Source organism: Zootoca vivipara, chromosome 11, assembly GCF_965207765.1.
Source record: "Zootoca vivipara chromosome 11, rZooViv2.hap1.1, whole genome shotgun sequence".
NCBI lineage: Eukaryota > Metazoa > Chordata > Lepidosauria > Squamata > Lacertidae > Zootoca > Zootoca vivipara.
The window spans coordinates 57,911,203-57,927,507 of NC_142594.1; the positions used below are offsets into that span (position 1 = coordinate 57,911,203).

General features: G+C 48.5%; 1 protein-coding gene across 1 annotated transcript in view; it reads left to right on the forward strand.

Moving 5' to 3' along the window:
• The window catches only part of LOC132591163 (uncharacterized), a 66,766-nt gene that overhangs the window by 11,095 nt on the left and 39,366 nt on the right, over window positions 1–16,305 (forward strand). The window contains exon 3 of the mRNA XM_088654425.1: window positions 9,495–9,668. Within this exon, the coding sequence (XP_088510551.1) occupies window positions 9,495–9,668 (174 nt within the window). The remainder of the gene's footprint in view (window positions 1–9,494; window positions 9,669–16,305) is intronic.

The following is a 16,305-nucleotide window of genomic DNA, read 5'->3' on the forward strand; positions in this document are numbered from 1 at the left end:
CTATCCCAGTAGGGATGGCTTCTTGCTGAATCATCACTTTCTTTAAAGCAACAGGTTACCATAACTCTTCTAATATAAGCATATTCCAAGATTTATAAGGATTTACACTATCACCTTAATTGTGGCCCTTTGGGCCCCTGCTACACTGACACCAACTTTTTCTTGGCAAATAGAACTTTTCTTGTTTGTTCAGCTTGTGCTAGAAGACTCAGAAGTGTCATGATCTGTGGGGGTTGCTGTGTATGCTGATTGTCTAGTCTGTTTTTGAACTAAACCCGCAGTACTCAGCCATGAGTAAACTTTTCCTGTGGAATAATCGTTCTTATCCAGGGGTCCCCAGACTTACCGGACTTTGGGCCGGTGCCCGCCGTGCCGATTGCGCGGCGGGCCGGAAGGCGGGGGAGTGCGCGCCTGTGCGCATGCACACACACACTTACTGGCGTGGTGGCGCGCTTCCAGGTCGGGGAAAATCACCGAAAATCGTTTGTGCGCATGCGTATGGGCCTCCCCCGACCCGGAAGTGCACCGGAAATGACCTCTTCTGGGTCGGGAGAGGCCCATACGCATGCGCACAAACGATTTTTTCCGATCTGGAAGTTCGCTGCCGCGCTGCGCAAGAGCGGGCAGCGGGGGTCGCCGCGGGCCGGATTGGGAGGCCAATTGGGCCACATCTGGCCCGCAGTCTGGGGACCCCTGTTCTTATCCCTACGTAGCCTAGGAACCTTGTCTTCACCTGTGGATATTCCCATGCCCCGCCCGATCTTCATTCGGACGCTTCGCTGCCACTTACCTAAACGTTGGTGAACACCTCATTCTGTGGAACTCAAGCATTTACATCTATTTTGCAAATACTTTTGAATTGATTTATTTCCATATGGATACCCTATCTGAACTATGACATATGAACTACGACTTATGACTGTGGACATTGCATTTATGTTGGACTAAGTCCTTTTCTGATACTTTGCAACACGTGGTTGTGCTATTTATGTTACTTTACATTGTCTTTATAAATTCTTGAATGACTTGTTAAAAGCAGTCAGTTACGCCTGTGATGAGTTTTCTAGCAAGATCAACCATATTTTGATACTCAAGCCATAGTTTACTTGTTTCCGACTTTGCTTTCAGTTTGCTCTTCTTTGCATCCAATGCACACAAAAAATAGTTTTCCATGTTCAACAGCTTGTGGTCAGTGCCAGACCATTGGTTGTGAAAATGTGTTGTTGATTGAACATTGTTCTGATATAGAAGATGATATGGATGACTGATGTCTGCTCTCGTTATTTGTGAATACATATTAAAAGTTCTGGTTCAAGCGCCTTATTGTGATCTTGTTTCAATGTAACATTGCTTTCACTTTGTTGTTTCTTAGCAAACATTTAAATACAGAAATTATTTAGCCTAATAATTAGATCAATGACAACTTTGTATTATTTTCCCTGATGTTTGGTAACAATGAAAAAACATAGGATATACACAATCAAGTTTAGAAAACTAATCGAAATACAATAAAATAGATACAGCAGGTCGGCAATTTTGAAATCACGATTTCTCAGTGTTCCTGTTAGCTAATTTTGTCTAAATTTTTATATGTTATTCTACACCCAATTCTCATCAAAATGCCACTTGTAGCGCTTTTGTTGCAATTTTTCCCAGGTCAGTGTGGATACTGTATTAACCGGACTACAAGGACTCTCCGCGGAGAAAAGGAGAGAGCAAGAGGGCTGGGCTGGCTGCACTGGGCTTGCCAGGGTTTAAAGGAGCTGAGCTGCATTCCTGGAGAGGAAAGGATGGGAAGCCGCTTTAAGATCTTGTCCTGAAGGGGATGAGGCAATGCAAGGAGGAGAAGGAGAGGGCTCTGGGTGGCAGGTCTGCAAACGTCTCTCTCTCAGATCCCAGAGTGAGCTTTCAAGGATGGTCCCCATCCTGGAGTTTCTCTGCAACTGCTGCTACTAGAAAACAAGCCCATAGTCTCTGAGAACAGCTGGGGCTTCCAGAAGAAACAACACAGCGTTCCTGCCTTTTTTGGGAAAGGGGCGGGGGAAATGCCATCTCTTGGCCCTGACGCCTCACTGGGCTCCTCCTGGGCCTGCCTGACCATGGGGGTGGGAAATCCAGCTGCCCCCAAACAATGTGGGGGGGAGGAAGAGGAAGAGAAGGAAGAAGAAATGAAGAGAAATGAAGGAGAAGCTGGGAGGGGGAGCAGCCAAGAGGGAAACTCAGGAGGAAAACTCCCTCAGGAAAGTGGGGCCAAGGAGAGGACGAGGCCAAGGGGAATCTGAAAGGGGATTGGCCAGCCGTGCAATGGAGAAGCTTCTGATTGGTCCAGCCCCGCTGAGGGTGGGAAATGGGGGGGGGATCTCCTGGCTGGGAAGCCCCCCCCCATTCTTCCCCCTCCCACTTGCTGAGCTGGAGGGTTTGTCCCCAGGGGGTGTCTTGATGGAGCCATTTCTGAGGCCAAGACACCTCCTGCCACTAGGCAGACTTTGGCCTCTTCTCACAGAGTCACATAGTTGGAAGAGACCACAAGGGCCACCCAGTCCAACCCCCTGCCAAGCAGGAAACACCATCAAAGCATTCCTGACATATGCCTGTCAAGCCTCTGCTTAAAGACCTCCATAGAAGGAGACTCCACCACACTCCTTGGCAGCAAATTCCACTGCCGAACAGCTCTTACTGTCAGGAAGTTCTTCTTAATGTTTAGGTGGAATCTTCTTTCTTGTAATTTGGATCCATTGCTCCGTGTCCGCTTATCTGGAGCAGCAGAAAACAACCTTTCTCCCTCCTCCATATGACATCCTTTTATATATTTGAACATGGCTGTCATATCACCCCTTAACCTTCTCTTCTCCAGGCTAAACATACCCAGCTCCAAGGGCGTACCCACCACGGGGCAAGTTAGGGCAGCTGCCCTACTCTAGAAGCAGGGCTGGTGGGCAGAGGCGGAGCACAGCCCGGCGGAGCGCGAGTTCACCATTCCCGCCGCGCCGCACCCTCCCTCCAGCTCCCCGGCGCACCCTCAGGCAAGGCCAAGCACGGCGGGGAACCAGGGAGCGCGGCGCGGTGGGCGGGAACGCCGAACTCGCGCTCCGCTGGGCTGGGCTCCGCCTCCGCCCACCAGCCCTGCTTCTAGGGAGGGGCACAGCCCGGCGGAGCGCGAGTTCGCCGTTCCCGCCCGCCGCGCTGCGCCCTCCCTCCAGCTCCCCGTCGCGCCCTCTGGCAGGGCCAAGCGCGGCGGGGAACCAGAGAGCGCGGCGCGGCGGGCGGGAACGCTGAACTCGCGCTCCGCTGGGCTGGGCTCCGCCTCCGCCCACCAGCCCTGCTTCTAGGGAGGGGCACAGCCCGGCGGAGCGCGAGCTCGCCGTTCCCGCCCACTTTGTGGCCCCTCCCCATCCGTGCCTTGGCCCCTCCCCTTGCCCCCCCCTAGTTTTGATCCTGGGTACGCCCATGCCCAGCTCCCTAAGCCGTTCCACATAAAGCATCGTTTCCAGGCCTTTGACCATTTTGGTTGCCCTCTTCTGGACACGTTCCAGCTTGTCAGTATCCTTCTTGAACTGAGGTGCCCAGAACTGGACACAGTACTCCAGCCTTTCCTTGGGATCCAGCAGCCTCTATTTTGGGGAAGGGAGAAAGCCAAGTAACTCCCCCATGGCCACCCTCGTCACCCTTGCTGTTAGTCTGCTTAGATGTGGGCTCCTTGGGGCAGAGTCCTTGGCACAGAGGGAGAAACGGGGGTGGGCAGCCCCTTGAGCGCAGGCGTAGAAGCAGGAAATCTGCAGGGAGGGAAGGGCGGGCTCATTACCCTCGGCTTTGCAAGGGTTAAAAGGAGCAGAGCTGGATTCCTAGAGAGGACAGGAAGTGAAGGTCCTCCCTGGCCAAATTCCCTCCCTCTCTTCCGGCTGCTTTCTTCTCTCTCCTCGGTGAGTCTCCTCTCTCTCCCCCCTAAGGGTGCAATGGGGAGAAAGAAGGGGGTCCCAGGGCTGCAAGAGAGGCTTCATGGGGGTCCCTGTTCAGATCATGCCTGGTGGGGGGAGACCCCCAAGTGAGGAAGCAGAGGGTCCTGCCCCCAATTCCCCTCTGCCAAGGCTCCTCTCTCTCCCACCTGAGGGTGCAATGGGGAGGAAGAAGGGGGTCCCAGGGGTGGAGGGAGGGTGTATGAATGGGGGTCCCTGTTCAGATCATGCCTGGTGGGGGGAGACCCCCAAGTGAGGAAGCAGAGGGTCCTGCCCCCAATTCCTCTCTGCCAAGCCTCCTCTCTCTTCCCCCTGGGGGTGCAATGGGGGAGAAAGAAGGGGGTCCCAGGGGTGGAGGGAGGGTGTATGTATGGGGGTCCCTGTTCAGATCAGCAGCGAAGGGGAGAAATTGGAGGCGCCGCCTGAGGAGTTTGGGCGAAAGGGGCGGAGAGGAGGAGGCTGGAAAGGGGGGAGAAAAGGAAGCGTAATTCGGGATAACACAGAGGGATCAAGGAGGCCAAAACAAGCTGGGGAAGGAAGGGGGGCGCCCGGTGGTGGAGGGAAGCGCTCCCCGCCTCGCTCCGTCCTAGCCTGGAGGTCATAAAGCGCCTTTTGCTGCTTCCTTCCTGTGCTTTAGGTAGGGCTGCCACCTTTGGTTGGGCAAAATATACAGGTGTGTGCGGGGGGGGGGTAATTGGGGGGATAAAAATTCATTTGCCTGGTGCAGAAATCACTTCAAATCAATCCATTACAATGATCCAATGGAAGCTCACAGTCACTGCAAACATTCCAGCAACAATATTGACAAGAAATCATCCCCACCTGATGGATTTCTGCCTCCCAGAAGGATGTAGAAACCCAGCCAAAAGGGGGGATGGTGGAAGAGAGAGCAAAAAATTCTGCTTCTCTTCCTCACAGATTCGCATAACCCCAGGGCACCGAGGTCCCTTTGGTTCCCCCATGAAATCATAGAATCATAGAGTTGGAAGAGACCACGAGGGCCATCCAGTCCAACCCCCTGCCAAGCAGGAAACACCATCAAAGCATTCTTGACATATGGCTGTCAAGCCTCTGCTTAAAGACCTCCAAAGAAGGAGACTCCACCACACTCCTTGGTAGCAAATTCCACTGCTGTATAGCTCTTACTGTCAGGAAGTTCTTCCTAATGTTTAGGTGGAATCTTCTTTCTTGAAGTTTTAATCCATTGCTCCGTGTCTGCAGCAGAAAACAATCCTCCTTCCTCCATATGACATCCTTTCATATATAAGAAATCATCCCCACCTGATGGATTTCTGCCTCCCAGAAGGATGTAGAAACCCAGCCAAAAAGGGGGGGCAGTGGAAGAGAGAGCAACAAATTCTGCTTCTCATCCTCTCAGATTCGCATAACCCCAGGGCACCGAGGTCCCTTTGGTTCCCCCATGAAATATTTGAGGCCCCCCCCATGTTAATGGGCATTGCCATTCAAATGGTGTGTGCACGCTGCATCTTGTGATCAGTTTTGCAGGGCGGGGCTTATTCGGGTCCATGGGCCTCCAATGGGGGGAATCAAATCCTTAATTAATTGAGATTCTGCCCCTTCACATAAATCCTGGCTATGCCCAATGGCTGCTGTCATGAGATTTGGGGAGCCACCTCCCTTGTTCCTCCTTTGTCCAGTCCCTTATCCAAGGCGCCGCTGGACCCCGTAAGGCAGAAACGAAGTGCGCTCTCCCGCTTTTATACTTTAAACTCAAATCTTACGGTTTAGCTGCCACCACTGAATTCCCCTTAGGGTAATTCAGACAGAAGGTTGGCCTGGTAGGGTGGGAACAGTCTAGGACTGGATTCAGCAGAGCAGCCAAAGGAACAAAACTCAGACAATTGTCCTTTAACTATTTATTCAGAAGTAAGATTAAAGAAGAATGGTTATACAGTTCTCAAGAAAGGTTACAATAAAATAACAAAGGTATAAACTCACTAACTTATACATACATATAGAAAGCTAAGAGAAAAACGAGTCCAAGCCTTCTCCAGCACGGCATCCACTCCAAGATAGAGCACAGACAATGGCATTCAACCAGGGTGGATTTGATTTAAATCAAACTGATTTAAATCATGATTTAAATCACGATTTAAATCACTAGTCAGTAAGGCTTGATTTAAATCATAGTTTCTACATAAAGACTAATTCTTGCTGGTATAACTTTAATATGCAAGTAGATGAAGATTTTTAGAATAACAACTTTTCATATTAGTTTTTTATCCCCAGTTTAATAGGTTAATCATTCATATTTGGACAACTTTACTGTTGTACTTAGGAAGGAGAAAAATAATCATTACCTTAATAATAACAATTTAAATAGATTTATTCAACTGAAACAATAACATTACAACATATGTTATATGCTTAAACAAACATCCATGTTTGTTAACTAATTTGGCTAAACAAAAACAAAATATATATATTTTAAGAAACTTAGACTGTCAGCCCAGCCTACACATGAAAAACTTAAATACTGTCCACTCCAAACAATCAGAAAAATATTGTTTCTATTCTATTCACTGAACTTCTTGAAACTTAGCCCTGAAGGGGTTGTTTCTGTATTCATAGGTTTGTAGAACAATAGGATTAAGGTATTTTTCTCAACTCTGTTCGTGTTATAACATTTTTGCTGTGAAGAAGAGGCATGTGATCTCTGTTGAGTCAAATTCAGTTTTGAGAACTACAAAAGTAAACCAAGCACCTGTGATAATATCTTGTAGGCAGAGAAACTGCCCAATAATCTTACAAAAACCTCTGGAAGAGCATGACATTGTGAATGGATTAATGGAATTTATTTACCCCCAAAATTAAACATATACAAACTTATTCTACATAAATAAAAAACTAATCTTTATTTCATGATGGAATAACCTTTGGATGGTAATATATTTCCCTCAAAAAGCATTTTATTTAAAAAAATCCTATTTAAATCAAAAAAATCGATTTAAATCAAAAAAATCCGATTTTTTTGATTTTTTTTAAAAAATCATTGATTTTTATCCACCCTGCATTCAACAAGGTACTACTCAAGCTCAAGTGATTAAGCATTTCAAAACCTACAGGTCTTAAGGATTTAGCACACATGTGTATCTTAGCCTTAAGCAAATCAATTCAAACTTCTAGTTTGTGGATTAACCTATAGAGGTTTTAGAAAGGCACTTTTCTTTCAACTGGTCAGGAGTTAAGTCAGATGGCCAGATGAGTTTACACATCAAAGCCTCACTCCCTCTCTTAGTTCTCACACAGGTTGGAGTCAGCAAGCCAATTAAGTGATAGCCTGTTATGGCCCCAGCACTTCCCAAAATAAGCATCCTTTCACACAGAGCAGAGAAATTCCTCTTAAAGGGCAAAAGGACACTTTTTCATGAATACAGGTTTTTAGATATTTCCCAGCAGCCCTCTGTGGTACTCCCAGGATGCACCACAATAAACCAACGTTTATGTTATGTTATATACATGATGTTGTTTTTTCCATGACACCTGCTCCCCCCTAATATTTTACTCAAGATGGTACCCCCATTGACTGTAGCTGTTCACTGCTGCTATTATTATTATTATTATTATTATTATTATTATTATTATTATTATTATCATCATATTTGTATCCTGCCCTTCATCCAAAGTTTACAGGGCAATTCACAACACAAAAGTGCAAAATTAGAACTCTAAATGCATAATAAGACAAAGGCAAACCAATGATCTCGCCTCCCACAAACATTTTTAAAAGGCCATAATATATTAACCAGCCAAAGGCTCAGTTATAGAGAAACGTTTTTGCCTGGCACCGGCTACCGCCAGACCTTGCTATGCCACTGCCAGGTGGTGCAGGGAGGGTGCATGGGGGGGGGTCCCTGTTCAGATCATGCCTGGTGGGGAAAGACCCCCAGGTCATGCAGCAGAGAGTCCCCCCTTGTCCACTCTGCAGGAGGTCTGCAGCTCTGTTCTTCTTTTGGATCCAGATGCTGCCTTCCTTTTGGGGAGGGGGCTTTGGGTCAAGGAAAACTGGGCATGCAAATAAACCCCTTCAGATCTGGGGATAAGTCACATTTGTTAGGAGAAGCTGCAGCCAGATGGGAACATTTGCAATGAGGAGGGATTATCATTCATTGGGTGGCTTGTACTAGAGGACATGGAATGCATAAAATCCTTTCTGGCTGACTGTGAGAAAATCCTTCCCATCCTGATAGGTACTTGTAAAACCTTCTGGAAAAAATCTGGCAGAGAGTCTGTGGGATTTGATAAACAATAAATGGAAATTGGTGCAATCTCAAAAGAGGCTAATTCTATCAAGCTGCCCTAAGCATTTGGGAATCTTGTCACAAGAGGAGCGCAAAGCTCACCTCTGGAGATTATAAAGGTCTGCATGCCTGGTGTTGTTAAGAACACTACAGATTTAGGACATGTGGTCGATCTATACCAGGGGTCCCCAGACTTACCGGCGTTTGGGCCGGTTCCCACCGCGCCGATCGCGCGGCGGGCCGGAGGACAGGGGAGCGCACGCCTGTGCGGGCCGACGGGCGGGGGAGTGCGCGCCCGTGCGCATGCGCACAGGTGCTTACTGGCGCGGCGGCGCGCTTCCAGGGTGGAAAAAGCGCCGAAAATCCGTTGTGCGCATGCATATGGGCCTCCCCTGACCCGGAAGTGCACCAGAAATTATCTCTTCCGGGTCGGGAGAGGTCCATACGCATGTGCACAAAGGATTTTCGGCGATTTTTTCCCGAGCCGGAAGAGTGCTGCCGCGCTGCGCGCCGTAAGGGCGGGCAGCGGGGGTCGGCGCGGGCCGGATTGGCAGGCCAATTGGGCCGCATCCGGCCCCCGGGTCGTAGTCTGGGGACCCCTGGGTTAAACCTTCTGAGAAGCTGCTGGCTTCCTCTGCTTCTGTTTGGGGACCTCTGATCTATACTTTGATGGTTTCCATGACAGGGTGGGGGCCACATTTTGAGACTGGAGACTCGCGAAGATAGTGTATAAACACAGACAATATCTAAGGAGGAGTGGTGTATTCATCTCATGATATTTCAGAAACATGGCATCACCAGCTCCTCTGCTTCCACATACAGATTTGGTCCCCATGGAACCCCAGACAGAGGCAAATGGGGCCACAACATCTGCCTGGCTTGCCATGAGAGAGCTCAAAGAGCGTCAGTCAACAGAGCTCTCCATATAAAGCACCTAGCATGTAATAACTACTAGTCTGTTTTCTGCCCATGCTCTGGGGCTGCAGTTTTCAGGCCTGGGGACAGAATGGTGACTGGTTTGGGCACCAAGTTCTGTCCATAATCCCACTGAGTTCAATGGGATCTGCGCTCAGGTCACTACTGTGCAGACCATGCCAGCCTTACAAAGTAGGGTGAGGAGCAAACGGGTGAAATTGGAACCACTGGAGATGTTTAGAAATAGGGTTTCTCTTGGGAAGGGGCTGCCCCATTTGTGCTTCTCCAGGGGCAGGAGAATATCTAGGGCCGGAGAATCCCTGCAGGGCCTCTGAGGCTCCCTTTGCTTCTTCCTCTCTCCCAGGACCCTGCAGCTTGTTTTGGCTCCTCGACTCCTCAGGAAGGATGAAAGAGACGGATCCCGCAAAGCTAGCAAGGATGGAAGGGGGAAGATGGACAGTTGACCTGGTCAGGTTGTCTCCTGCATCCCTCCTCTCAACCTCTGAGCTTTCCCTCCCAGGGACCTCCGAGAGATCAGGTGAGTTCCAGGGGAGTGGAGATGGGGACCTGGATGGATGGAGCCAGAGAGGTATTGGGGCTTGCTCAGATTTGGGGTGGGGGGAGGCAGGCAGGTGGATGGAGATGGAGAAGGGGAGCACCTTTTTGGGCTCCTCCACCTGCCTGCCTACCTGCCTGTGCCTTTGTCATCTGCAGGCAGTTTGAGCTAGGAATACATCACAGCTCCCCGGCCATCGCAATGTATTGGCAGAGGTTGTCAGCAGTATGCTGATGACACTCAGCTCCATTTCTCCTTGACATCTGCAGGTGAGGCAGTGGAAGTGCTGGACCAGTCTTCTGCCTTGGTAATGGACTGGATGAGAGCCAACAAACGGAAGCTCAATCCAGATACGACTGAGGCTCTGTTAGTGGGTTGTTCCCTAGACCAGATGGCTGCTCTTGATGGGGTTACGTTTCCTCTGAAGGAGCAGGTTCGTAGCTTGGGGGTCCCCCTGGATCCTTTGCTGTCACTCAAGGCTCAGGTGGCCTAAGTGGCCAGGAGTGCCTTCCATCACCTTCGCCTGGTGGCCCAGCTATGCCCCTATCTGGACAAGGATAGCCGAACTACTGTTGTCTATGCTCTGGAAACCTCAAGGTTAGATTACTGCAATGTGTTATATGTAAGGCTGCCTCTGAAGACGGTTTGGAAACTTCAGCTGGTGCGGAATTCAGCGGCCAGGTTGCTCACTGGAGCAAGACAGGTTGAGCATATTACACCGATCCTGGTCCAACTGCACTGGCTACCAATTAGTTCCGGGCCCAATATTCTCTTTTAACCAGGCCTTTCATTAAAACATCCAACACCAACAGCCCTTTAAAATGTGGCTTTTGTGTGTGTGTGGGGTGTGTGTGTTATATTGGGTTATTGTGTTTTGTTTGCTTTTATATGCTGCGATCTTGTTTGTGAACTGCCCTGAGACCTCCAGGTATAGGGCGGTGTATAAATTGAAATAATAATAATAATAATAATAATAATAATAATAATAATAATAATATAAAAACAATACCACCATCTGAATGCACTACCCATGTCTGACTACTTACCAATCCATTCCACAGTAACCTTTAAAGGAGGCATCCCCAAACTGCAGCCCTCCAGATGTTTTGGCCTACAACTCCCATGATCCCTAGCTAACAGGACCAGTGGTCAGGGAAGATGGGAATTGTAGTCCAAAACTGTGACGAGTATAGGACTCCTTTGAGCGATTTACGACTCAATTAGGAGCCACTAAATGCCGCCCGGCATGCTTTCTCTAGCGCCTCTGCTCCGTAGACCCGGGCTTGGCAGTAAAACAGCAGAGTTCTCCTTTTTCCTTTCTCACACACAGCGGTAGCTTGTATAGCCTTTGGATAAAAAGCCTCTTAAGAACACACAGAGTCCGAGGTGTTCTAATAACTACTGAAGTTTATTTTACAGAGAAAACAACAAACAACCTGGTGAGCTCGCAGACATTTTGCGACCGTCTCCCAGGCAGAATCGAAACCAACTGTTACACAAAGAAATGCTTCCAGTATATTCTGTAACATGATATCTTCCTCAGTGGTCAGGTGGACAGTACACAGTTAACCCCTTGGTTACTTGTTACTCCTCACACCCCCTCTCACCTGAACACTGGGGATAGCGGGTATCCAAACTTACCCCAAAAACAACCCTTCACAGAATTCCCCATGCCGTTGGAAACTCAAGGGTTTTGTGAACCCATCTGCTAGGTTCTCCTGGCTTGGACAATAACTTAACTTTACCAAGCCTACCTGTATGCTCTGACATACGTTTCGGAAGCGGATGTCTAAGTGTTTGGTTCTGGCCTTGAACTGTCCAGACTCCGCCAGTCTCAAAGATGGTTGATTGTCGCCCCAAACAGTGATGGGCTGGCTACAATCACCCCAGATTTCCTGGACCAAACATCTGTAGTACTCCAACTCAGTGCATGTCGCAGACAACGCGCAGAATTCAGCTTCCGTGGATGACATAGCTATTAGGCTTTGCCTGCGCGACCACCAACCAATCAGGGCATTTCCAAACTTGACTACCAAACCAGTCACTGACTTCCTGTCCTCCTGATTGGCCCAATCAGCATCTGCAAAACAAGTGAGTTGTGGCTCACCTTGCGCTGACATCTTCAAACAGTACTCTTTGGTTTCCTGCAAATACCTAAGCACTCTCTTAATACTGTTCCAAGCATGTACGCTAGGTTTCGATGCTTCTCTACTGAGCAAATTGACTGCAAAAGCAATATCTGGTCTGTTCCATTGTGACAAATACAACAGACTTCCTAGCGCTGACTGGAACACTTCAGGACTCTCAAACGCTACTTTGTCCTTCACTTGTGACTCTTTCACAAAGTTTGTCTCCATGGGTGTTCTGACTCCTTTACAGTCAGACATTCTGAACTTCTCAAGCAAATGTTCAATCTTCCCTTTCTGACTGAGCAAAAAAACTTCCATCCTCAGTCCTGTCTATCTGCACACCTAGATAAACTTTCACTGCACCTAGGTTCTTGAGTTTGAACCTCTTGCCTAGCTCTTTTGCAAACTTCTGCACTTGCATCTGGCTTTTTGCTAAGCAGATCAGGTCATCTACATAGACCAGCAACAGTTCCTGCTGTTCTCCTTCACCTCTGAGATACAGACAACTGTCAGCTAGACTCTTCTTGAAACCTAGGCTCTCCAAAACAGAATGAAGACATGAATTCCAGTTTCTAGCGGATTGCTTCAGACCGTAGATCGACTTATGCAGCTTCCACACCTGACCTGGCACTTCACTCTCAAACCCTGGAGGAGGCAACATGTACAGCTCCTCCTGGAGGTCAGAGTTCAAATAAGCAGTGTCCACATCAAAGTGGTTGACCACTAGGCCTCTCTGCGCTGCAGTCGCTAAAAGCATCCTGAAAGATTCCGATCTCGAAGTCGGACTAAAGACATCTGTGTAGTGTATTCCTTTCTTCTGAGTAAAACCTCTAGCTACTAATCTAGCCTTGTACTGAGGCTCTCCAGTCACTGTGGGTTTCAACCTGTAGACCCACCGACAACTGACTGCTTTCTTACCTTCTGGCAACTGTGTTAGACTATACACACAAAGAGATTGCATGGAGTTCAACTCTTTCTCCATTGCAACTTTCCACTTACTAGCTTCCTCTACTGACAACTGTTGCACCTCTTCAAAGCTTTCAGGCTCACACACTGCTAGGTTCGCCCATACACTGACAGCTGAAAACCTTTCAGGTGGTATACCTTTCGTGGTGCGTTTTGAACGTCTTGGTCCCACATCCTCCCCCTCTAAATCCGAACTGCTTGTCTCTGACTGTGGCTCTCTTGGACTAGCAACACTGTCAAGAGACTTACTACGCTTTGCAGCCCCCTCTGGGCTTGCTTTGGGTGATGTGGGTGACCTACCACATTTGCTGTACTTCCCAGGCTTGACCTGAGGAGAAGTCGGTGCGCTTCTGACTACTTGCTTCACTTCCTTAGGAGCTACACCACTTGGACCAGCTGCCTGACCTGGATCTGGTCCTGCAGCACCTGGAACTCCAGCATCAGCCACCTCAGTTTCCTCTTCCTGGTCAATACCTGAAGACCAGTCAAGAAGAACTTCAGGGTTAGCATGAATGCGTCTCCAGCCCTCCTGTTCACAGAACGTAGCACTCCTGCTAATGTGAATGCGGGTTTGGTCCCCCTCTGCTGGCACAAACCTCCAAGCCTTTGAGTTTGGTTCGTAACCACAGAAGATCATTTTCCTGGATCTTGATCCTCCCTTTCTGCGCTTCTGCTTTGGAATTAGAACCCACGCCTCACACCCAAAAGTTCTGAACTAGTGCACCTTCGGAACTTTGCCATACAACATGTAGTAGGGTGTGTTTTCCACAACTGAATTAAAAGCGCGGTTCGAACAGAAATTCACAAATTTATAACATTCTGCCCAAAACTTCTGGTGTAGGCCTGCATCAAACAACGTTGCCTCTACCAGTTCAGACAGTGTTCTAAATTTTCTTTCAGCTAAACCATTCTCTTGTGGACTAAAAGGGGCGGTCTTCCTGTGTCTGATTCCCTTGCTGCGGAAGAACCCTTGTAGTTCTGCACTCAAAAACTCTCCCCCCCTGTCACTCTGGAAACACTGGACAGTGAAGGAGAACTGTAGTTCTACTTCGGCTACCCACTCTTGTATCACTCTGGCAGCCTCCCCCTTCTCTTTCAATGTTATGACCCAAGAGAAATGACTGAAATCATCCAGAAGACACAAAACGTATTTTGAACCACCTAAACTTGACGTAGACATAGGCCCAGAAATATCCAAGTGCACTAACTGAAATGGTTGTGTGCTCTTCCTCTCAGACCTAGGATAAGAGCATCTCTTCGTCTTCGCTTTCGCACATGCGCGGCACTGCAGGTGTTTATCGCATGGCTTGAACCTGCAACCTTTGACAAAGTCAGGGGCTTTTTTCACATAAGGAAAAGACATGTGACAATATTTCCTGTGCCAAGCATGAATACAATCCTTATGGATAGCGCCCTCTGTGCCCTTAGGGGTATTAGCGCTTTTAGCCTGAGCATCACCAGTGTTACTTCCACCTGCTTGCCCCCTCCCATCTAGGACAAACAGACCATCAGACCCAACAGTAACACTTACCAGCTCAGCCCCATCTCTGGCAATTTTGCAAACATCATTGGCAAAACTTATTTCAAAGCCCTCACGTAATAAGCAAGACACACTTAAGAGACAATTCTTCATGCCTGGTACAACATAAACATCAAGGTTAGTGTCTAAGCATTGCATATAAAAAACACCCTTGCTTTTAATTGTTCCACAAGAACCATCAGCAAGCTGCAGGCTTTTTTCATCTTCAAGTGGCCTGCAGTTCAGGATCTGTCCTGAAGGCAGCATAAGATGATGGCTGCTACCACTGTCGACAATAAAAGTGAAACTGTCCTGTCTTTTGTTTCTAACCGTTGCTAAGGCAGCAGAAAGATGTTGGCTGACAGGCTTATCTGTAGTCTTCCCACGCCCTCTGCCTTGGCGTTGCTGGCTGGTCCCACGACCACGTCCGCTGGGTTGCCTGGCACCTGGCTGAGTGACCTTGACTGCTTCCGGAGCTGGGCAGAATCTCACTACGTGCCCCGGTTGCTGGCACCGAAAGCAAAGCCTTGTTGTGTACGCTCTCACAGTGGATTCCTCAGTGCTTTTTCCTGCACCCCCACTGGCTTCTCTGCGCCCACAGCCCCCCTTCTCTGCCAATTCTCTCTGGCGTCGCTGTTCCTCATCCGCCAAACGACCAGAAACGTAAGCTAGCGTAAGCTCATCATCAGGCATGGCCTCAAACGTTAGGCACAAATGCTCATAGACGTTTCCCAGACTAGACAGCAAGATATAAACTTTTTCCTTCTCCTTGAACACAAGCTCATGCCGCTGCAGCCTATGGAATGCATCAATCACATTGGCAATGTGCTCCTTTATGGGTTGTCCTGGCCTCAGTCACAACTCAAAAAGATGCCTCATAGTATGCAGCTTAGCTCAAGCTGTTTTTCTCTGATGGACCCTTTCCAAACTGTCCCAGGCTTCCTTAGCATTTGCAGCATTCTGCACATAGGGCAGTTGCGTAGTATCACAGCTCATGGCAATGGCACACAGAGCTTTATTGTCTTTCCTGGTTTCTGCCGCAAATCTCTGCGCTTCAGCTGCTGAGTTATCAGCGGCAGGGGTTGGGGGATTTGACACACAAGTCCATAAATCCTTTCCCAGCAACCACATTCTGGCCCTTTCTCTCCACTCTGCATAGTTGTCGCCATTCAGCCTCTGGAACGGCACGACAAACGTCTCCTGGAGCTGCTCTGCCATCTTGTCTACCCCCGGGCTCCGTGTCCAGCAATGTACTGTACTCACTCAGAATAGCTGACGTTGCTCCTCCGGGTAGACTGCGGATCCCAGCCTCCAGTCCAGCGACATTCTGCCAGCGAGTGCATCTGTTAATTGCCGACTGCAAAAAACAGGTTTCTCGAGCTGGCTTTTTACTCCGGCTTTCTCCAAGGCTTTTACAGCTGCAATCACCTTTTATTGCTTTGGTGATTGATTAGGTTCAGGACCTTTTATCTCTCATGACCTGTTACCCATAACCTGTGACGAGTATAGGACTCCTTTGAGCGATTTACGACTCAATTAGGAGCCACTAAATGCCGCCTGGCACACTTTCTCTAGCGTCTCTGCTCCGTAGACCCGGGCTTGGCAGTAAAACAGCAGAGTTCTCCTTTTTCCTTTCTCACGCACAGCGGTAGCTTGTATAGCCTTTGGATAAAAAGCCTCTTAAGAACACACAGAGTCCGAGGTGTTCTAATAACTACTGAAGTTTATTTTACAGAGAAAACAACAAACGACCTGGTGAGCTCGCAGACATTTTGCGACCGTCTCCCAGGCAGAATCGAAACCAACTGTTACACAAAGAAATGCTTCCAGTATATTCTGTAACATGATATCTTCCTCAGTGGTCAGGTGGACAGTACACAGTTAACCCCTTGGTTACTTGTTACTCCTCACAAAAACATCTGGAGGGCCGAAGTCTGGGGATGCCTGCTTTAAAGTAACCTGATCCTAATTTCAGGATTGAATGCAGATGGGGCCTCCGTGTGTT